The sequence below is a fragment of the Mauremys reevesii genome, linkage group 16, assembly GCF_016161935.1.
Source record: "Mauremys reevesii isolate NIE-2019 linkage group 16, ASM1616193v1, whole genome shotgun sequence".
Classification (NCBI taxonomy): domain Eukaryota; kingdom Metazoa; phylum Chordata; order Testudines; family Geoemydidae; genus Mauremys; species Mauremys reevesii.
This window is the reverse complement of record NC_052638.1, coordinates 5,727,330-5,750,496: the sequence shown is the minus strand read 5'-3', so window position 1 is coordinate 5,750,496 and position 23,167 is coordinate 5,727,330. Positions and strand designations below refer to the sequence as shown.

Below are 23,167 nucleotides of genomic sequence, written 5' to 3'. Positions count from 1 at the left end.
TGCAAAATAGTTCTTTATCATTTTCACCCATTATTCCCGTTCGATCATTTCTAAACAGACCTGTGCTCTGTTTGCTGAGTTACATCTGCTTGCTTTAGTAACGTAAGTGAACCTTATAGAGCTAGCATCATTCATTCATTCATGCCCGTCACCCCAACCGGGGTATGGGCCGCCAACAACAGATCTCCATAGTCTTCTATCCTGGGCCATTCGCTCTAGCTGGTTCCAGGTATAGCCCATTTTTTTGCTATCAACCTGAAGGTCGCGTCGCCAGGTATTTCTTGGGCGGCCTCTTTTCCGCTTGCCTTGGGGGTTCCACTGCAGTGCCTGTCTGGTGATGTTGGTTGGCTGCTTGCGTAGATATAGAGCTAGCACAACTATGGAAAAGAGCTGTGTTCTTTTGTGGCTCACACTTTGTGAACAAGAATATTAAATAACATCATTGCAAGACAACCTGTGCCCAATTTCAAAGCTTAGTAATATAAGGTATAACTGCAGGCAGAATTTTAATACCATGGGATTAGATAGCTGTCATGAATGCAGAATTTGGCCAGCAGAATCTTTACTGTGTAATGTTGATGCACTAGACACAAATAAACTTCCTTGACTTCATGACCTCAGAGTAAGTTTGTCTGGATGGCCGTTAGAAAAAAAAAAGTCTATTTTCTTATAAATTCAATATGTTTTATCCCGGAGCGAGAATAAATCTCATGCCATTTTTACAAGTAAACTTTGAAAAGTAGAGCCAAAAAGAATGGGAACAGAGGGAAGGACATTAGTCTACACATTAGAAATTGCAAAAAAAGCTAAAACACATCCATTGTTACTGCTATGTAAAGGGAAGGAGAATGGTGCTGGACTGAGGAGGACAAAGACAGACACATTCCATAAGGCTGGCAGGGGCAAGTCCATAAGATGTAATAAACAAAATAGCCAATTGTGTAATTAATATTGAAGTGAGTGAGGAAGCAGTGAAGGGTCTGAGGGGGTTGATTCAGTTCAAAGAGTACTAACTCACATGCCCAGGAATGTGCTTTAAATGTCTCTTTTTTAAACACTTGCACAGCTTTATTTCACTGTTATATAAAGCATGTAACAAAGGACAGGAAATATCATATTATGAAGATTCACACTGGCATTATCTAAAGTGGAGCAAATGAAGGATTAGGTGGAGAAGATACATACCTTAATCTGTGTAGACCTTTAACAACACACAGTGGAGTTCCAGAGGAGGAGTACAATGGAGTTGGTTTAATTTTTCTTAAGTAAGGATCAGCTTCCAAAACTTTGAGAAACACTGGACCTAGGATGATCCCCATGTCCTAGCATAAAACGCCTGGGCTCGGATGTATGGTGACCCCATGGATTAACTTCCCTCCCTCTTCCTCAATGATTTCCCATACCTTTTCTTTCTACTCTTCAAAGTGAACTTGTAAAATTGGCATGAATGTGATTGTCTCTCCCAGATCAAATATATTCTATTTACAAGAAAACAAATTTGTTTTCTAAGTGCCACTCATGCAAACTTATTCACATAGGAGATCCGTGTGAGGCCAGTCTAAAAGTCAGTGTAGACAGGTGTAAAGTGCAGAAGTAGGGCTCAGAGCCCCTGAGATGTCAGCACTTTCAGTAGTGGTGCTGTTGTGGGTCCCCCAAACACAAGTGGAGAGATCCAAACTACAGACATAAACTCCAGAAGAACAGCAGGAGAGGCTAGGCCAAAGAAGGCTGGGTCCCCCCAAAGCTGGTGGGTGATTCCCCTGCTCTACCTAATCGCTCAGCTTGGAGGGGGCAGGTGTCCATGCTTGAAGCAGCCTTGCACCCATCTCCCCAGTCACATTGTGGGGGAAGGGCAGGCTAAAAGCTAGAGAGAGCCTGCCCTATTGCACGGCTAGAACTACCACTCCCAGCAGGCACCGTGTGGCGGCAGGAACTACCACTCCCAGGAGTAGTGGGCGTGGTCGGGAGTTCTCGCGAGGTTTCGCTTGAATCGGTAGGCGGGAGGGAGAGCTGCCCGGTGCCGTTGGGCAGGGCCGGGCTCGCACGGAAGGAATCGAACTCAGAGCTTCGCACCTCCCCTTGGCGTGTGAGGAACCCGGCAAGTAGGTATCGGGGTCGCTGTCCCCAGGGCGGAGGGGCCAGCCATGGGGGGGCTGGAGGGGGCCGCCAGTGCTCCCCGGGGGGAGTGTTGGGAGGGGACGCCCCCCCCGGGGGGGAATGTTTGTTGGGAGGGGGCCGCCTGTGCCCCCCCGGGGGAGTGTTTGTTGGGAGGGGCCCCAAGGACCCCCCCCCGGAGGGGAATGTTTGTTGGGAGGGGGCCGCCTGTGCCCCCCCGGGGGGGGCTCTGAGGGAACCACTAGTGCCCACGAGGGGGCTCTGTCCCCAGGCTCAGCTGTGGGGGTGGGAGGCATTCTGCGGGGGCACCTGGGCCCGCCCGGTGGCAAAGACCCCTCTGCTGTGCCCCACTGCTCTGTCCAGCTTTTTACTCCCCTTGTCTATTGTAGCTTGTAGAGCCAGCATCAGTCGTGTCCCCCCCAGCCCCTTTGGGGCAGCGCTTCCATGATACCACACCATCGTGGGTCTGTCCCCACCCTGCTAACTGAACAGTGTGTGCTTGGCTTTGTGTTTTTGCAGCATGCCTGACACCAGGGCTTCCCCCAGGACCAGGAGCTCTACCAGAGTCAATCAGGACTCCAGGGCAGCATCTCCCTCGATGGCCCTGCGCCATAAAATGAAAGAGAGGGTCCGGCAGTCTGTGGGGCAAAAGGTACCATTTGCTTCTCTGATGTTTTGATATCACCTTGGGATTGTCTGGACTCTGAATCTATAAGTACCTACATCGAAACAAAAAATGTGGTGATAAAGCAATCTTCAGTCTAGCAGACAAAGATATAACAGAATCCAATGTCTGGAAGAAGTTAAACAAATTCAGAGTTGAAATAAAGTGCAGATTTTTAACTGTGAGGGTAATTAATTATTGGAACAAGTTACCAAAGATAGTGGTGGATTCTCCACTATTGGAAACTTTTTAAATTAAGATTTGATCTCTTTCTACAGGATCTGCTCTAGTTCAAGCAGGAATTAATTCTGGGAAGTTCTATGCCTGTGTTAAACGGGAGGTCAGACTAGGTGATCATAATGCTCCCTTGTAGCCTTAGAATCTGTGCAATGGAGCATAACTGAGTTCACATGCTGGAGCTGTAAGACATGTCTGTTTGCCTGCCAGGTGGTGGACTGTCTGGTTTTTAATGCAAGTTGTTAAATGGTTTAAATGAGTACAGGTGATTTGAAACGGGGTTTTCAGCTCTCTTCTGTTTTTTTCAGTAGGAGACTGATCAGTCACACCAGCTAAGCAGTTTTTCTCTTTCCAAGATACATTATCTGATAGAAGCACAGTTCTGATTGTGCAATACTCTTTTTCCAGCAATAAAAACTCAACTACTTGATAATGCTACTGCATCACTTTCTTTGGTAAGGGCAGAGTTCTTCAGTCTCTGCTCTGCTGATCTGCTCTCAAATATTCTGCCCTTCGTCGTCTTATTATTATTATTTCCACTGTGCTAGCACACTGAAATCAGGGTCCCACTGTGGTAGGCCCTGTACAAACATAACGAGATGATCCCTGCCCTGAACAGCTTACAGTGTCTAAGGCCTGGTCCACACTGGGGGGCAGTGTCGAGGTAAGATACGCAACTTCAGCTACGGGAATACCATAGCTGAAGTCGAAGTATCTTATCCCGACTTACCTCCCGTCCTCACCGCTCGGGATCGATGTCCGCGGCTCCCCTGTCGACTCCGCTACCGCCACTCGCTCCGGTGGAGTTCCGGAGTTGACGGGAGTGCGTTCGGGGATCGATATATCGCATCTAGATGAGACGCGATATATCGATTCCCCGCAAAATCGATCGCTACCCACCGATTCGGCGGACGTACCCTAAGGCAAGAGATAACAACTGGGTACTGCATACAGATGGCAGAGCAGAAGGAAACAATGGTTTTTGTAAATTATTAACTAGTAAATGCTGGAGAGGCAGGAACTCAACAAAAAAAAAAGTAAGTTCTACTGCCTGGATCTTCCCAATTTCACACGGCTAAGGAGAACAAAATACTTGAATCCATCATGTGGATTGGAGAGCAACATTTTTGGTCTCATTTAGCTGTTCAGCTTGGTTGTGCTCTTTTATTTTTCAGATATGGCTTTTTGGGGGGTGGGGATGTGGGGGAGGTGGCTCATGAAACTGGGATGCCCATTCATAATTAGAGCCATGCATAATGTCTGTTTATGTCTCTTCAGTGATTTACCATGATGATGGACTGTCTTCAGTCCTAAAGTGAAATGCAAACACTGCTAAAGAGCAAATGGAGGACAGTATTTTTTGGGAACCAAAGAGATAGATACTAGGATCTCTGATCTGAGGAAAACACTCCATACAACTGTGTGGTTGGAGGCTTTAGCTAGATTAACTCTCACCAGAAGATACATCCTTAACACTTTTGCTTCTAAGGTTCAGGTTTGTTCGTGAAAATGAGAGCTTGAATTGGCCGTATTTTATTTCTCCTCTAGCACTTATCTGATCCAAGGAGGCAAAGCATTTCTGACAAAACCTCCCTGCCAAAGAAGACACCAACTATTCTCCCTGATCTTGATAATGATACGCCAAGGGTGGTGCTCAGAAGAATCATCCAGACCCGTAAGTTGAAAATCCTTCTCAGACAGCAGTGAAACAATTCTTTAAAGGATCTAGGGAGTGGGAGTTGGTTTGTAATCTTTGATTACTCTGCTTTGCAGAGGAGGAATTCAGACCATTTTGTGATTCCCTTATATAAAAAGATAGGTATCAGTGTATTGCAGCTGAAAGTGTCATGCTAGAAGTGTTCACTTTCAAGATAGTGTGTTTCACCTTTGCAAACATGGCAGAGAATTTCTGCCACTCTATCTTCTAGTATTAGAACCACTGGACATGCATAGAAATGGTGCCTTAGCCTTTATGGCTACACTAGAATTTAAAAAAAAAAAAAAATTAAGGCTGTCAAGCAATTAAAAAAAAATGAATCGTGATGAATCACCCAATTAGACAATAATACAATACCATTTATTTAAATATTTTGGATGTTTTTTACATTTTCAAATATATTGGTTTCAATTACAACACAAAATACAAAGTGTACAGTGCTCACTTTGTATTTTTATTACAAAAATTTGCACTGTAAAAAAGAAACAAAAGAAATAGTATTTTTTCAATTCGCCTAATACAAGTACTGTAGTGCAATCTCTTTATCATGAAAGTTGAACTTACAAACGTAGAATTATATACAAAAAAACTGCACTCAAAAATAAAACATTGTAAAACTTTAGAGCCTACAAGTTCATTCAATCTTCTTGTTCAGCCATCAATTGGACAAACAAGTTTGTTTACATTTGCAGGAGATAATGCTGCCCGCTTCTTGTTTACAGTGTCACCTGAAAGTGAGAACAGGTGTTTGCATGGCACTCTTGTAGCCAGCGTTGCAAGGTATTTACGTGTCATATGTCCCTTCATGCTTTGCCCACCATTCCAGAGAACATGCTTCCATGCTGATGATGGATTCTGTGTGATAATGATGCAAAGCAGAGCAGACTGATGCAAGTTCATTTTCATCATCTGAGTCAGATGCCACAAGCAGATTGATTTTCTTTTTTGGTGGTTCGGGTTCTGTAGTTTTCACATCGGACTGTGCTCTTTGAAGACTTCTGAAAACATGCTACACACCTCATCCCTCTCAGATTTTGGAAGGCATTTCAGATTCTTAAATCTTGGGTCGAGTGCTGTATCTATCTTTAGAAATCTCACATTGATACCTTCTTTGCATTTTGTCAAATCTGCAGTGAAAGTGTTCTTAAATAGAACAACGTGTGCTGTGTTGTCATCTGAGACTGCCATAATGCAAAATATATGGCAGAATGCAGGTAAAACTGAGCAGGAGACATACAATTCTCCCCCAAGGAGTTCAGTCACACATTTAATTAATGCGTTATTTTTTTAACGAGTGTCATCAGCATGCAAGCATGTCCTCTGGAATGGTGGCTGAAGCATGAAGGGGCATATGAATGTTTAACATACCTGGCATGTAAATACCTAGCAATGTGTCTGCTGCAAGAGTGCCATGGAAACACCTGTTCTCATTTTCAGGTGACATTGTAAATAAGAAGCAGGCAGCCTTATCTCCTGTAAATGTAAACAAACTTGTTTGTCTTAGCGATTGGCTGAACAAGGAGGAGGACTGAGTGGCCTTGTAGGCTCTAAAGTCTTACATTGTGTTGTTTTTGAGAGCAGTTATGTAACGAAAAAAAATCTACATTTGCAAGTTGCACTTCACTTCAGTACTTGTATTAGGTGAATTGAAATACTATTTCTTTATCATTTTTACAGAGGAAATACTAGAAATAAAAATAATAGTATAAAGTGAGCACTGTACACTTTGTGTTCTGTGTGGGAAATTGAAATCAAATATTTGAAAATGTAGGAAAAACATCCATAATATGTAATAAATGACAATTGGTATTCTATTGTTTAACTGCAATTAAAACTCTGATTAATTTTTTTAATCGCTTGAGTTAACTGCGATTAATCGACAGCCCTACAAATTTTCCACTACTGTCAACTTTGGATCAGCTGCTGCCTGACTTCTTTTTTTTTTTTTTTTAAATGCTACTAATCCTAATGAAACCTAGCCAGTAGAAAGCCTTGCTGCAAAATTAATTGTGAGCTCGCCATGGAGTATGCAGGTCTCACTTGGGGAGAACCGATTGGCATCTACTATCCTGCCTCCACTATGGCATCATAGGCAGTGAATAAATATTTCATCCTAGTTCAGAAATAGAAAGAAGTTAACCTGACGGAGGAGTGGGGTACCCATCATTGCACTGCCATATTAACTTTCTTACTAGTTTAATTTGTGGAAACAAAGTACTCTCTGTTGACAGAGCCACAAGTTTCCCCTCTGGTTCCTAAAATGAGTGAAACCAAAGAACCTGAAGAGCCTGGATCACAGCCTCCATCTGAGAGAATTTCCAGTGGGTAAGTAGTTTCCTGTCAACTTGTTAAGTATGTACAGAGTTCCAGCTTCTGAGGGTCGGGGAGAACCGGGGTTTCTTGAGCTGATCTGATTTAAATGGCCAGAGTTTCAATGTACTGCATAAACGCTTCAAAAATATTGGTGTAAATGTATTTAATACATTAGCCTTAAATCCCTGGAGATGTGAATCTTTAGAATAAAAGTAGAAAAGATATGGGAGAAAAGGGGCTGTCCCATCCCAGAACAGTATAACTTATTGACATGCTTTATTTCTTCATTTCATTATTACTTAGTTGGTTTGTGTCTGGAAATTTGCCTAAACATGTCAAGTGGGTCTGTACACCTTTTTCTTTCTTTACGATGGAGAAAGAAAGCATGAGAAGGCTTTTTTCTTTCCCTGGTTTTGATGGTGGAGTTCTTGGAAGTCTCAGACAATGTCTATTGTCAGCTCTTATATCTTAACCAAAGGGAAGGAGTTGTTGGATCTTGAAGAGACTTCCTTCATCGAGATTAAATAGTTGTAAACAAAGTTTTAAGTTGTCTGGCTAAAAAATCCCTTCTGTCCATTGCTCGGCTTTCGTTTTCTTAGCACTTGTATTCCTGTTTTTCCAGTTGCCCTACAGCCTTCCAGAGCAGTTGTGAAAAACAAGCAGACGCTTCTTTTCTAACCAGTCTTTGGTTTTTTCCTGTCATAAAGAAGCAAAAAAAGACATCAGCCCATTTTTTTCCTCCTTTGCAGGTGTCCTTTAATAATAATAATGCTTGCCTTAAACTTGCAACAAAAGCAGTGAAAAACAGATGCACTTCTGACCTTCCCCAGCAGATGTCACTGTGGGGGGGGAACACATGGAAATGTTAATGAATTACAACTGAATGGTGCAGGCACTTTTTCTTCATCATCAGGGGATGTCAAACTACACATGTCTGGCAAGCCTGCTGCTCCCACTGAGAAGTAACCTACTGACTGATCTCCAGTGCCACTGGCCTAGGTGCAAAGGGCTGAGAAGCAGGTTCAGCAGGGCCCAAAGGAGCATTCTACTGTCTGTAGCCATGGAGCTCTGCAGATCCAACACCCTGTAATATGGTGGGGATGGGCATTGTACTGGAATAAGATTGTTGAGGCAGCAAGATGTTCAGCAATGTTGGGATTTGAACTGTTTCCACCCCCTGAGATCCTCTCCACCATCACCACATTGCCCCTCGCCCAGCTCAGTTCACCTTGCTCCCTTCCCCACTCTGTTAACATCTCCCTTCAAGCTTCTGTGCCCCTTTGCATCCCCCTCCCCCAACAATGGAAGTCTGAGTCTGACTGCTAGGTCTCCCTGGAACTCCAAAGCCCATGTGGCTGCACAACCATCTCCCCTGATCTTTCTTCCATTGCCTCGCAGGCTTCCAATTCCCCCCGCCCTGCCCATTCTCTGCCTAGCATTCAGCTGACTATCTGTTCTTCCCATCACTCAAAGGGTCAGCACTGCCCCCCACTTCCCTCGGTCCACCCTTTGCAGCAGGTTTGAGTCAAGCTTTGCTCTCACATGGGAGGGCTCTTGCCAGCATGGAGGGGTAAAATAGGGCAATTTTTTTTACATCTTTCCACTCCTGGCCCAAGTCCCTGACTAGAGAAGCATCTTTCTTCTGTTCTCCTATATTCAAGCATCCTTTATGATGTTTCATGATGACTCCTTCCTATTTACCAAGCAGTACAGCGATATATGTTCATTGCTGTCTCTGGTTCTTATGGGGGGAGAACTGTGAAACTGGTTTGAGTCTGATCTGATCCTTCATTTTTGCCTCAGTTCACAGATCCCTTCATTGAAAATGTGTTTAGATCTCTTTTGCTCTCCTCCTCCTTGAAATCTGCTTTAGATAGTAAGACAAGTGAGTGTCACCTTCTTGTATTTGCTGAGCCCATCTTTGCTTAGTTCCTCATTTCTGCTGCTCCAAAAGGTAGGAAACAGAAATGAATGTTACTGCTGCTACAGCACAGGGGCAAGTCTTGGGGAGCTGAGCATACCTGGACGATAACACTAGAATGTTGGCCTACACTAAAACCTTGGCTTGTTTGTTTTGGTAGCCTGGAAATGCATCTGCCAGACTTTGTTCCTGAGGGCACAGTTATCACTGCATTACACATGAGTAGGAAGAAAAAGAAGTTCAGCATTTCTGAGTTTGAGAGAGGAGCAGATGAGCGACTTCCTCGAAATCTTGGTAAGGCAGAATCAGGGAACTCCTTGCTTGACTCTGTACTCCAGAGTTTTCAGGGAGCTTCAAAAGAGCTTTCTTGAACTCCACAGCTGCAGTAGGTCAGCTCTGAGCAGCTTCTCTTTTCAGCAGTTCCGTACCAGCAAGCGGTGTGTGTTGCAAGTACAAAAGGGGCACTCTGGAGGTGGGCCAAAGGCCATCTCTTTAGATTAAAAATAAACATTGTTGAGCTACTAAAACCACCCAAGTTACAAGTAACTGGCTCCTCCTTGAGCAGCTCCTCCATTTGTTACTCTCAGGATGGCTTTCCAAGTTGGTGGTATTCCACTCTGAATTCAAAATTTTAGCTTAACAAAGAGAACGTTAAGAGGCAACTTGATTACAGTCTAGAAGTACCTACTTGGGGAACGGCAGTTTGATAATAGAGGGCTCTTCAATCCAGGGGTCGGCAGCCTTTCAGAAGTGGTGTGCCGAGTTTTCATTTATTCACTCTGATTTGAGGTTTCATGTGCCAGTCATACATTTTAACGTTTTTAGAAGGTCTCTTTCTATGAGTCTATAATATATAACTAAACTATTGTATGTAAAGTAAATAAAAACATTTTTTTTAAATGTTTAAGAAGCTTCATTTAAAATTAAATTAAAATGCAGAGCCCTCCAGGACCTGGGCAGTGAGAGTGCCACTGAAAATGAGCTCCCGTGCCGCCTTTGGTGCATGTGCCATAGGTTGCCTACCCCTGTATTAGGGTTCCTATGGGTAGGGCACTTGGAGCTAGGGTTAGGGTTCCTATGGGCAGTTGTGATGAGCCTAAAATTCCAATATAGTGTGACTAATAACATAAATGGGGTTAATATTACTGAATGAGGTAGCTTCTCTTGCATTAAGCTGTCTTTTGTATCAACAGTCTATTGCCCTTTCAGAGAACTTGCCACTAATATGTTAATAAGTGGCATTGCAATTCAGAATAGGAATTGTGAAGCTGTCATTTTATTTTCCTAAAACAAACTGCAAATTAGTGAAATACAGGAAAACCACTGAATATTTTTGTTATTTCTGCCCAACTCATGGTGCCTTAAATATTAGGCAGTGGATGTAACATACTAGCTTTGCTCTTGGGGAATCGTAGTGTAACCAGCCCTGGAAGGTGGAGAATGGATAAGATTGTTCCCTCAAACTAGTAATATCTGTGCAGGTTATGCCATACTCAGCTAATATGTGCCTCAAACTTTTTTCAGCCGAGCCAGCGTTGGACAACTCTTCTTTGACAAGGTGAGTTAAACCACAAAGGCCTCTGCTTTTGACTGGCATGACTACAACTGCTCTGATTCATCAGACCTTCTCTAGCTGGGAGGAGCAGGCAGGATGGGCCAATACATGGTCTTCAGAAGAGCTCTCTTGAACTCCACAGCTGCAGTAAGTTTGCTCTGAGCAGTCTCTCTGTTGGGCAGTTCTGCACCAGGAAGCAGAACTACCTATATCCAGCACCCCCTGCCCAGTTTTTTCCCTGTCACAGCAATATACAACAGGACCCTGGAGGTTGAACAGTAATGATAAAGCAGTTCCCTAGTTTCATACCGGGTGTTGGTGATATCAGAGGGTATGCAATCAACTATCCTGGGGTTGTGGATGCAAGGTGGTCTTTTAAATCAGTTCTGGTTTGAGTCCTCCCTCTTCATTGCCCCACATATTCAGGCTGGATCCAAATCCTGTTGGGTCTTCCATTACATTTCTAAGATGTGGCCTCCTCTGTCCCTACAGCTAAGCCTCATCTAGGATCCTCATCAGTTCCCATACTGATGTGGTGTCTTCTTCCCTGGCCCTCTTGCCTTCTGCTCCAATGTTGTCCCCCTCAAATCCGTGCACAATGTAGCTATGGTCATCTTTGTTCATTACTTGGCGCACATGACATCTCAGTCAGTTCCCCCTTTTCCACTGCATGTAGTTCAAGCTGCTTGTCCTCACCTTCGAGACTCTCCACAGTGCTGCTCCCCTACCTAGCCACTCTTATCGCATTGCCCCGGTGCTCCGCCAGGGATGCCATGCATGACTGCCCTTTTCTTTGCTTCTCCCACAACCTCTGCGTTTTCTTCCATGCTGCTCATGCCTTTGCTCCCTCCCCTTTGAGCCGAGCCTGTCCTTCCTGCCTTCAGATCTCTCCTTAAGACATGCTTTGGCTGCGATACCTGATGGAAAGCTTGAGCGACAGTCGGGTATATCTGGCCTTCATTTTTATTTTAGCATTCAGAGTGTGTACCTCTCCTCTGCTTTGCATGTTGCTTGTCTTTAGCCGTTTACAACCTGTTTCCTTGTGTGGGGACAGCCCACAGCACTGTGGACACTAGCAGAATGTCAGTATTAAATGCTTTCCCAGATGGGTTCTGAAGCCTTTTTCTTCCTGTATCTTGCAGGAGGGAACCTATAAGTTTCTTTACTTTTTAAGGCTTCCCTCCTAGGTTTAAGGCTTCTTAAGTGTTTAGTCTTTTTTCAGGTACATCAACAATACAGCTCTCTGTAGACAGGAAGCTGTAAAACATGTCACAATCCTGCTGATTCATCTGAAATATGTAGCTTAATGTTAGATAATCTATTGTATGTTAAACTATTTTGCTAAAGCAGACTGGTGTCAGATTATTTAAATTTCCCAAATGTGTTTCCACTATCTTTATGCAGTTAAGGGGAAGAGGTGAGTTGTGTGCTGGAGATCACAGTTAAAATGGTTCTTAATTCTTGTTCTGCGCCAGCTGTGGAAAGCACAAATTTAAAATATTAAACCTCAGGGAATTTCCTACACTCCCCTCTCTGTCCGCTAAGGGCTCACATCAACTTTGGTTTTAGAATGCATCCAATACCTTTCTGGTGGAGCTTTTTTCTGAAGGTACTTGCTGCTGGCTAACCCTTTTGACATTGGACAGTCTGGCACATATTAGCTGGAGGCCTAGAGAAAGATCTCAAACTACTCAATCCCCTCTTGAGGGATCTCCAGTACCAAAAGGAATTAGGAGGAGAGAAGTAGGGAACTCGGTTGCCCAGCAGGCAAAGTCACAACTGAGAGAAATGGAGCTGATACATAATGTTATGAATACTGCAGGAGCTGCCAGCTGAGACTCTAGAAATATTGATGTGTAACCTAGTTATCGAGAGAGACTGTACAACTTACATTGCGATTATAAGACTTTCCTGTGTGACTGCGTTGCTCTAATTGAATAAAGCTGTGAGAAGAACAAGCGGGGAAACAAAACATTGGCTTCCCAGATAAGAGTATCTAGATATGTGCTAGAAAGATGATTATGGCGGGGTTGCAGCTGTTAGCTTATAAGAGCCTCTGTCTTGTCTCCTGTTTACAAATCTTGTTCTGCAGTGCTGAGAACTAGAGACCAAATGACTAAAGAGTTAAAAAGCCTTTTGGGGGTGGGGAAGGGTTCACTTGCATGCAGCTGTCTAAGCCGACAAGCTGGTATGGACAAGCTCTGTGGAGGAGTCTGAAGGAACTGAGCCCCACAGATCCAGGGAACTCAGCCTTACAGAAGAACTAGATATATGTGCAATATTCTTTATTGTTTTCAAGATACATCGTCTCTGAACTATTATTCTAAAATGATACTTTAGTACAAGAAGGTAGTTAGGTTACTCGATACCATTGTCATTGCTCTGCAGGGTATGAGCCTACAAAATTATGTTGACCTAACTTGTGTTAGCATATAGCCACCGCACTTCTTATATCACGTGTGTGTGTGTGTACGTACGTACACGTACACTTGGCTCCTTGGGTCAGCAGTGTGTGTCCTCACTAGTAGCACTTTATCGATTGTATTGCCATTATAGGGCATTGTGGGACGGCTCCTGAAAGCCAATAACAGTCAACATAAGCAACGCAGTGTCTACACTCGTGCTGGGTTGATCTAATTACATGGACCGTGACTCTACCCTGCTCAGGGAGGTGGTGTTATTAAATCGGCATAGAGGCACTTACATTGGTGGGAACCACATTTAAGTGAAGACACTTGCACAGCGAGGTCAGCGCAAAGCCACTTATGTTGACCTAACCTTATAGAGAATCTCCTCAAGTTAACACAATGTTTAAAGTCCCATTCTTTGGCTAGTGGCAAAAGTGATCTGGGATGGGAGTGGGAAATGGTAGGTCTGGACCAGTGTTATACTCTTTCTCCCTTTTCAGGTCTCTTCAGCTCTCTCTTGCTACCCCGGTACCACCAGAGTCTGTTGAAAAAAGAGGCTTAATCCGCAGGCCAAAAAATCGCAAAACGGTCAATGTGGAGGCTTTTGAAGGAGGCGTGGAGCAGAATTTGTTGCAGATAAGAGGCAGTGGGTGTTGTGACTGTTTTCTCCTGTTTTGGGTGGGGAGGGTGTTGTGTGGAGAAGCAGATTGCCTGGGTTTCAGGATTTCCAGGCCACTTCCATGTTTATAGTGACATGGAAGTGATCCTAAACATAAAGTTGAGAGGGGCACAAACCTTCTTCTAGCTATTCTGGTGACTCAACCTGTCCTTGGTGCCTGAGCCGCCTCCTCTCAGCATCAGTGGTCTGAGTCTACTTATAACCCGCTAATTAGCAGCTGTCACTGCCTAAACAGGAGTCAGGGGCCTGAGGTGGCTCTGAATCCGTGCTTCCTGTTTGGCATCTCGTTTGGGAGACCTGGGACTGAGGGAGGAGGTGGTGAGAACTAAAGTGTAGTGACTGACTGATTTCAGTCACATCTAGCCATAGCCACAGAGCAGTTCGACTTTGGCTCCCTCCTTCTGTACTGAGCCTGCTGTCATCGTGTCGCCACAAGGTTCCCTCACTGCTGGGAAGTGTTGCATACCACCTATTGTTTCACCTCCTTTCTGCTCATGGTGAAACTATACAGGTGAAATGCAGCTGCTGGAACTGAGGTATCTGGGGGCACAAGCCCTTGTAGTCCTCTACCCCAGCAGCTGGTATCTTCCACCGTAGTGGGGTAGGGTGGGACGTGCTCAGGAGGACCTACATGGCAATATGAAGATCTGAGGCAATAATTTTGCTGTGTTTCAAATGAAAGATCTGTTGTCAGTGTGCATTGGTGTGTTTAAACCCTTTAGTCAATTTAACTGTCACCTGCACAGGGTTTTAAGAAACAAACAGGGCTCGTGTTCTCTCTCTGCTGCTTCATGCTGGAGAAAGAAGGCCTGGAAGGGTTTTCAGTAAACATTTTCCTGCTTGTTCTTTACTTTTAGAAATTTCAGGACTGTCAGCTCACCCCCTCCCCTAGCTTTGTCAGAGGGCCTTTTAGGGCTCTCAGAGCTTTGGTACTGGAGCTGCCCACCTTTTAGGATGTCAGATCTTTAGCAAAGATGTTGTTTTCTGTAATGTGTACTAGTCATTGAAGTTCAATAAGTGTTGACAAAGCCAGAGTTTTAAATAGTCTTGAGTAAAAACCTTTCTCTCTTGAGATATCGTTGTTTCATTAGTCCTCCACCTTCCATCAAAAAGAAACAGAAAAAGGGCACAAGGCTAATATAAAAATGAAGCGATCACTAGGTGGACATACATCATTTTAAAAAGCCCAAGTAAAGAAAAGGACACTCTACAAGTAGGCTCATCACTAAACTCTTTCCCTCCGCTTAGGCAGTTGTAATTATACATGAGTCTGGTGCAGCACTCGTGAGTTAATATGTGCATCTGTTAGAGTATTTTAATGTCAGCGTGAATTTTGTATGAGCTGTCTGGAACGCCCATGTTATTTCACTGCACCCTGTCCCTGTACCGACTGGGGCTCTGTTAAAGAGGTCAGAGCCAGGTGTGATCCCAGCAGATAGGTGTGCTCTAGACAGACTCAGCAGCACTGCAGTGTTGGGGATACTAAGTTAAATCAACTCTAGTTTTAAAACCATCCCTGCTCTAGGAGCGTAACACTTCCATTGTGCTCCATGTGCTCTGACTCTGTCAGACCAGTGGAGGAAGGAAATCCCATAATTTGGGGGCTCTCCACTGAGCAGGACCTGTCTCCAGCCCAGGAATGTTCAAATCTAGGGATTGTTGGAAAGGGTGTCCCAGCTGCCTTCATGATCTCTCTGATAAAATGCTAGTCACCACAGGCTGTGTCTACATTTGAAGCTAGGGGTGTGATTTGCAGCTTGAGTAGAAGTTACTCGCAGTGGGTCTCCTTGAGCTAGCAGTCTAGCTGTGGTAGCACAGGCAGTGGCATAGGTTAGCCACCCTGTGTAGGTCCCCATGGGGTCCCGGTGGGTTTGTAGTGGGGATGGCTAGCCCATGCCGTCGCAGCCCAGACTATTGGGGCTATACTAGTAGTTTTAGCTGAGCTAGCACAAATATGTCTACTTGAGTGGGAAATCACACCTCCAACTCCAAGGGTAGACATAGCCTTAGTGTGCTTTCATGGAACGACAAGAGGTGGCCAGAATCCGAAGTATTTCAGAGCTTTATAAATAGCCACACCTGAATGGCACCTGGAAGCTAGCACAGTCCTTGGCAAAGTGATGTTACGTGCTCTTGATGGCTAGCACTACCAAATGGGTGGGCAGCTCCACTGTTCCATAGCAGACAGTTAGCCAGGGCTCGGGACAGACTGAGGAATGCATGCCTGGCAAAGACCCCAGAATGCAGAGACTGCCTGACTCTTATTGACAACAGGACTGAGCAGATCTCTACACTTGTATCATTCTGCAGAAGATGCCTTGTTGAGCTACTATTGAATTTTCTTGTCCTTCCAAACATCTCTCTCTCACTGGGCTTTTTTACTTCCTGGCCCTCCCTGGGGATTTCTGCTTTAATGGATGCCTTCCTGGTCAGAATTCCCAGTAGGAACCACTATTGCACTGAAGTCTCTGGCAATACCACAACAGCTCTGCTCATCCATTGTGTTGTCCTCAAAGCCCCCCATAAGGGTGGAACCAATAATTCTCCCTCTCTAGGCTAGAGATTGTTATAACTCTGATCTGATTGGTTCTACTTGCAGATTGGTTTGGAAGTGTCCTTTCTGTTCTTTAATTGCTCCTGGCCTTAGCAATCCAAGTGCATGAGGGACCTGTTCCTGTGGGCCCGTGGCAGATGGGGAGCTCCATGAGAACTTTTCTGTAGCTACTGGCAGAATTGCTTTGGGTGCCCTGGGGTCTGGAGAGCAATGTCTGCATTGTTCTGCTGTTCTTATCCAGAATGCTATGGGTTGGTGTGAAAGCACATCCTTGTGACTGGCATTAAATTGCTGTAAAGATTTATGGATTGACATCAAGGGCAGGGCAAGAGTTTTGAGTTAATGACTCTGTATGCCTGTCCTGCTAATGTCTTTGCTTTCCTAGGGCCCTGAATGATTCTGCAGATTAAACTTATTTTAAAAATTTCTAACCAGCACAAAATTATCTGGCGGAGTCGCAAGCAACATCCATGATTGGAATGACCATGGGGACGAGTGATACTGAAATCATCCTCAGCAACACGGAGCTCTTTGCTCAGCCACAGCTCAGTGAACAAAGCCAAGCAGGGTTTTCTGCTCCTGAACAAAAGCTCTTGAAAGGAAAAATTCCAGTGCAAGGGAGAAAGGCTTCTCATGCAGCTACTGAGGAGGGAATGCTGTCTGATGTGGATGCCGAGGAGGGCATGACAGAGAAACTTCAGAAGAAGGACTTGGCCCGGGATCCTGAACACACTGACCAGATGGCCACTGAATCTCGGGGACGGGCCGTGAGCCTGAGCTCAGAGCAGCGAGAACATACCCGAGGGAGCAGTTATGCAGAGCAACTTCCTGGAGCAGAAGAGCGGGTGGCTGGCGTTGAGTACCGTAGGAGCCGAAGAGAGCTGAGCTGGGACCTGCTGTGTAAGCCGCTTCCCCTATAATCAAAGAATGGCCGTTGTAAGCTAGCTTGCTGGATACACTAATCAGACTTGAGTCTGGTACTTTGCCAGGCCCACCCTGTGGCCTAAAGCCCTCCAGGGGAAGAGTCCCCTGTCCTCCCCATTGTTATGTCTACACAACAACTAGATGGCCGGGGCCGGCCTGTTCCAGCCAACTTGGGCTCGTGGGGCTTAGGCTGCGGGGCTGTTTCATTGCTGTGTAGATGTTTTGGCTTGAGCTGCAACCTGGGCTCTAGGTCCCTGCGAGATGAGATAGTCACACACCAATGAAACAGCCCCGGAGCCCAAGCCCTGCAAGCCTGAGTCAGCTGGCCCAGGCCAGCTGCAGGTTTTTCTTGGCTGTGCAGACATACCCTTAGTTGTCACCATCTCCCCTCCCCTCCCCTTCCCTGCCTAGCCCAAGTTCTCCCACCGTTGGGAGACCACTGCTGGCACAGGCTTTTCTCCCAGTTTCTTGTGCAGGCACTGCCAGGGGATCCCTGCCTCCACTGAGCAGAAGCTTCTTTAGGACCAGCCCTGGTTGGTGAGTTTTGTTTCTGCCGTGGGGTGTCCCGTCTCCCCCCCCCCCCCATCCCAGTGGGAGGAAGACCTCCTCCCTTATCATTTGGCAAGAAAGCAATGTCCTGCTTGACCCTATCTTTATCCCTGGCCAATTTCCAGAAGAGTGCAGGAGTGGGGTCTCCCTGGCAAGTGGGGCTCCCCACCAAAATACAGCAAAGGAGAATTATGGAGGCAGGCTAGAGTTGGAGGGGTGTCTGGGGATACAGTCAGGGCCTGGGACAGGAGAACAAACAAGACTGGATGTTTTTCTAAAAGATCTGCTCTAGGAATTATTTTAGGGGATGTTCTATGGCCTCTGCTGTACAGAAGGTCAGAGTACATGACCACGATCCCTTCTGGCCTTGGAATTGATGAATGTATGAAAAAAGTCTTCTCCCCTCTCCTCACCTGGAAGATAGGGGTCTCCCCCTCTCCAGGATTTTATCTACTGCTTTTGTTTCTTGTTCATGGTAGGAAAACCCTGTTCTAGACCAGCTCTGTACCGAGGCTCTAGTTTGAAATTGGTCTCAGCATAGATCATTGTTCAAGACCATGCTTAGATTTGGGACGTTCGTTGTGCTGGTCTGCTCTCTTCCATTTTCATCCCAGTTACACGTTCTAGGAATTGTTTATTTAAACCTGGCCCTGACTCTGGGATATTTACAGGTGGGCACAGTTTCATTCATAGAATATCAGGGCTGGAGGGGACCTCAGGAAGTCATCTAGTCCCATCCCATGCTCAAAGCAGGAACAATCCTCAACTAAATCATCCCAGCTGTCAAGGACCTAGAGAGCTGCCAGCTTAACCCCTGGGCTTTATGGGAGGCTGAGGGTAGGAACTCCATTATGGGCAGGAACTAACACTGATGGCTGACATGAGTCTGTGAGTGCACCTGCTGCCTTTACAGAGATTGAGGCAGGGTTGCAGTGCTAAGGAGGAGCCAGCAGCATCTTTTTCCTGCTTACCTTCCTGCATCAGGGTCACCATCTGAAATGGTAAATAGCTTTACACAGCTCTTCCTGCAAACCACACAGCATTTTGATTAAAGTACAGAGCCCTGTGACTATCCTGGCATTTCTTCTACCCTCAGTTCCTATCTTACAACTTTTGTCAGGAGGCCAGATGTGACATTTCCTCGAGGCTCGATCAGTGTTTAAGCACAGCCAGTACATGGTGCTGCACAGAACAGCTGTGGAGAGAGAAGTTCCCTGTCCTGTGAAGCTTCCAATTTTCCTATAGCACAGCATCCTGGAGAAACAGGCCAATAATGCTCCAACTCTGGAGGGTTCTCACTCCTGAGCTTGGTGGAAGAAATTAGTTTGAGGGATGGATATGAATGAAGAGAGGGAGGGAACTTTGGGCCAAACTGGCAGCCTGGAGGAAGGTGTGAGAGAATCAAAGGGAAAGGTGTGTGAGGATTGGGTTGAGCAAAGGGAATGAGAGGAGTAGAAGAAAGGGAGCACGTCCTAAGGGCACTGGTGTTTGTGTTCCACTAATATCAAAGGCTGACGATGCAGTCTAGTTCTGCTGCTGCTAGAATATAGCTAATGCTGCTAATGCACCATGTGGCTCTCTGCGGCAGGGGCTGAGAAAAGCCAGCTGTGAAGGTCTCTTTCAAACCCACTTCCTAATGCACAGCGCAAACTCTGAACTATCCTGAGTCAAGTGAGGGCAACTCATGCAAACTCCTCCCTTGGTGTCTGGATATGTTTCATACTTGCCACAAGTGCCACAATAAATGTTATAAAGATACATTTGGGACAGAGCTTCTGTGTTAACCTAACTCTATGAATGTCTAGCTTCTGACAGACCAAGCTCCTCATCGCCAGCTGCCTCCAGGAATCTGAGCAGACGTTCGGACACCTTGCCTGCTCTACAGCCTGTGAAATCCAGCAGGCCATCAGTGAGAGAAACTGTCGCCAATATAATTGAGAAGCTGGATGATGCAGATGAGAGTGAAGAGGTGGCTGATGTGGAGCAGGAAATGGAGGATGACAGTGCTGAGCAGGAAGGGGCTGCTAGTGAGGGTAAGAAGCGCTTTCAGGGCAGTGACAGAAGGCAACTGAGTGCACTGCCCTGGTGCAAACCAATGGGCAGCAGAGTCTTGGTTGGCAAAACATGACTTTGTCCTCCAGCAGGTTCTGGAGATAATCTTCCAAGTAACCTCAAAGGCATGGCTGGTCAGGCTCTCTAAAGGGAGTGTCAGGCTGGCTGCCAGGCTCATTTGCCTGTTCTTGTTTCACACACACTGACTGACGGTGGACTAAGTTTTCTGTTCACATGCTCTTGGCAGGTCTGTACAACTACTGTATGTATATGAACAGACAGCTCCCGGAGAGAGGTGGATAACTTCCTCCTGGGCAAGCCATGTTCCAGCTAAGCCCATTTCCTTTGTTTGAGTGTCCCAGACAGCTAACTTTGCTTCACCTTGTTAGAGAGGACAAGCTGGCCAGGATTTTGTGTTGGGCGCTCCCTTTGCAAAAGTTCAGCAGAATAGCAGTTATCCCGTGGTTCTGAGGCTGTTTCTGCCCTGGAATGGAGGCATCCTGTGGGGTCTCTTCTCTTGTTCTCATCTTGCTCCACTTTCACCCAAGGTGCCTCTGGCAAGCACATACCTGGAAACCGAAGCTGGTACAGAATGTAGCAGCTGAATGTTAAGCGGCGTGTCCTGTGGGAAGCACATAACCCCAACACTCTGGGTTTTGCATTCGCTGTGTGTTGGACTTCTGGGTGGAGCTTAAGGTGTTGGCTTTGACCTATAAAGCCCTAAATGAAAAAAGAGATTCCAGGCCAAAGACCTGCTCTGTTGCTGGGCTACGCTGCCGTACTTGAGATCAGCACAGGCAGTTGATAAACAAGAGGGGCAACAGGCAGGCTGTTCTCTAGAATGAACCTCTCTCCTGTTAGTCTGAAATAGCGCTATCTCTTGGCAACCCCTGTCTTTTTGCCCAGGCTTTTGGGGAAGGAGCAGTGTGCACCAAAGGGCTGGGATTGATACCTGGGGTGGAGGGCTGTTTCTGTTTCCTGGCTTTGGGAAGATGGCTGGATTTAGTGCTGGTGTGATGCATGAATGTGCCAAGAGTCCAGGAAAGCTGCTTGTAATGTATTGTATACATCTAACTACACCCCGCTCCCACCACCGCAGTTCAGGCGTGTCTGTCTGTCTTGTTTCTAGAGAGTCTTTGTTTTGAGCTGAGGTCTCTTCTTTGTCTACAAGGTTAGCTAGCACTTTACTTGCTTTAGGCAGAGATCTGTTCTGTGTACGTGTAGGGAGCACAACAGGGATGGCGTTCTGGGTAGCCAGCTTATTAGTTCAATATCACTGAATTTGCTGCCTACCAAGCTCCTGCAGACCGTGTTCCGCACAGTGGCTCCTTTAAACTTACATTCTCTTCCTTTATGCAGCAGTGTGGTAGGTCATGTTGGTCCTAGGATAATAGAGAGAGAAGGTGGGTGAGCTGGTATCTTTTATTGGACCAACTTCTGTTGGTGAGAGAGGGAAACTTACACAGAGCTCCTCTTCAGGTCTGGGAAATGGACTCAGTGTCACAGCAGAGTACAAAGTGGAAGAGATTGTGTAGCTGTAACGATGCTGGTTCTGGCGGGACCCAACTGAGAGTGCCAATTCAGGACAAATTGCTTAAAACAGGGCAGTCACAGCCCAAGGCTGGGGGTTTTCCACATCTAAGGCAAACCAAACCAGCCAGACAAAGAGGACGTTGGTCTCACCCCACTGGCTAACCACAAGTCACACAAGCAATTCCCTTAGACACTCCAGTTTCCCAGTATCACCACCAGTGCCACTCGTCCTGGGGATGAATGGTTATGAAAACCGACACCCCAGTAAAAAAGAAAAAAGGTTCTCTCGATCCCAAAGAACCAAGCCCCAGACCCAGGTCAATATACAGATCAGATCTTACCCACAAATCACGCTGTTGCCAATTCTTTAGCATCTAAAATTGAAAGGTTTATTCATAAAAGGAAAAAGACATAGATGAGAGCTAGAATTGGTTAAATGGAATCAATTACAAAGTTCTTAGTTCAGACTTGTAGCAGTGATGGAGTAAACTGCAGGTTCAAATCAAGTCTCTGGAGAACATCCCCAGCTGGGATGGGTCATTCAGTCCTTTGTGTAGAGCTTCCTTGTAGCAAAGTCCCTCCAGAGGTCAGAAGCAGGATTGAAGACCAGATGGAGATGAGGCATCAGCCTTTTATAGTCCTTTCCAGGTGTAAGAACACCTTTGTTCTTACTGTAGAAAATTACAGCAAAATGGAGTCTACAGTCACATGGGCAAGTCCTTGCATACTTCGCTGAGTTACAAGGAGTACCTGCCTTCTCTCAGTGGGTCAGTTGTAGCTGATGGTCCTTAATGGGCCATCAAGCAGGCTAGGCAGAGCTGACACCAACTTGTCTGGGATGTCTCCCAGAAGCACAGCATACGTTTGAAATACAGACAGTATAGAGCCAATATTCATAACTTCAACTACAAAATTGATACACACATATAGACAGCATAATCCAGTTGTCCCCAACCTTTTCGTCTGGCAGTCGCCAGATGAAGGACCACTGCAGAAGTGGAGCACCCGCCGAAATGCCGCCGAATTTTGGCGGCAAAGCCCCTCGATGACGCCGCTTGCCGTTGACAAGCAACGTCATCGAGAGGCATCCCTGCCGAAATGCTGCTGAAATTCAATGGCATTTCGGCGGGTGCTCTCCTGGGGTCCAGGAAGTGGGTGCATTAAGATGCCCCTGCGGGCGCCACGTTGGGGACCACTGACATAATCATAACCAGCAACCCATAACCTTGTCTTAGACACCTCATTTGACCCCCTTTATACAAGCTTTGGTGCCACTACAGGACTTTGGTTGCAACCATGTTCTATCTGGTCCCAGTTCAAATCAATAACATGACAGTAGCATAAGTAGTTAACACACATTTCAAGCCGAAGTAGCCCAGTAACACCCCTCCAGTCATAGGGAAGAAAAGAGGGAGGGGGGAAGGCAGCTGGGGGCATTGCTACTGGGTGTTAGATTGTTGTAATAAGCCATAAATCTAGTGTCTCTGTTCAGTCCATGATTTTTAGTGTCTAGCAAGGTTATGAATTTAAGCTCCCAGGCTTGCCATTTGAAGGTGTTGTGCAGATTTCCTTTGAGAATGCGGACTCGGAGGTCAGCTATGGAGTGATCATTTGGTGAGGCGTGTTCACCACCAGACAAAGCACTTCAAGGTATTGAGTTTGGGCCTCACTACTTCATCTTGTGCCACAGTATTGTTTAATTGTTTGTATTTCAGTAGTGCCTAGAGGCCCAAGCTGAGATCAGGCCCTTTTGTGCTTGTTGCTGTACATACAGATACATAGTAAGAGAGAGTTCCTGCCTCGAAGAGCTCGCCCTGGAGATGGACAACGGAAAGGTCTCCAAACAGAGATTGAAGGACTTGCCTAGTGTCACCCAGGGAGGTTTGTGCCAGAGCCCCCGTCTCCCGAGTCCCAGTTGGTGCCTTAACCACAGACCCTCCTTCCCC

General features: G+C 45.9%; 1 protein-coding gene across 1 annotated transcript in view; it reads left to right on the top strand.

Annotated features, from left to right (window-relative positions):
- The first annotated feature begins 1,887 nt into the window (after window positions 1–1,887).
- Window positions 1,888–23,167, top strand: part of CENPT (centromere protein T) — a 35,850-nt gene continuing 14,570 nt past the window's right edge. The window contains exons 1-9 of the mRNA XM_039503949.1: window positions 1,888–2,102; window positions 2,635–2,767; window positions 4,565–4,691; window positions 6,965–7,058; window positions 9,128–9,261; window positions 10,492–10,525; window positions 13,431–13,576; window positions 16,599–17,063; window positions 19,442–19,669. Coding sequence (XP_039359883.1) covers window positions 2,636–2,767; window positions 4,565–4,691; window positions 6,965–7,058; window positions 9,128–9,261; window positions 10,492–10,525; window positions 13,431–13,576; window positions 16,599–17,063; window positions 19,442–19,669 — 1,360 coding nt within the window. The 5' untranslated portion in view covers window positions 1,888–2,102; window position 2,635. The remainder of the gene's footprint in view (window positions 2,103–2,634; window positions 2,768–4,564; window positions 4,692–6,964; window positions 7,059–9,127; window positions 9,262–10,491; window positions 10,526–13,430; window positions 13,577–16,598; window positions 17,064–19,441; window positions 19,670–23,167) is intronic.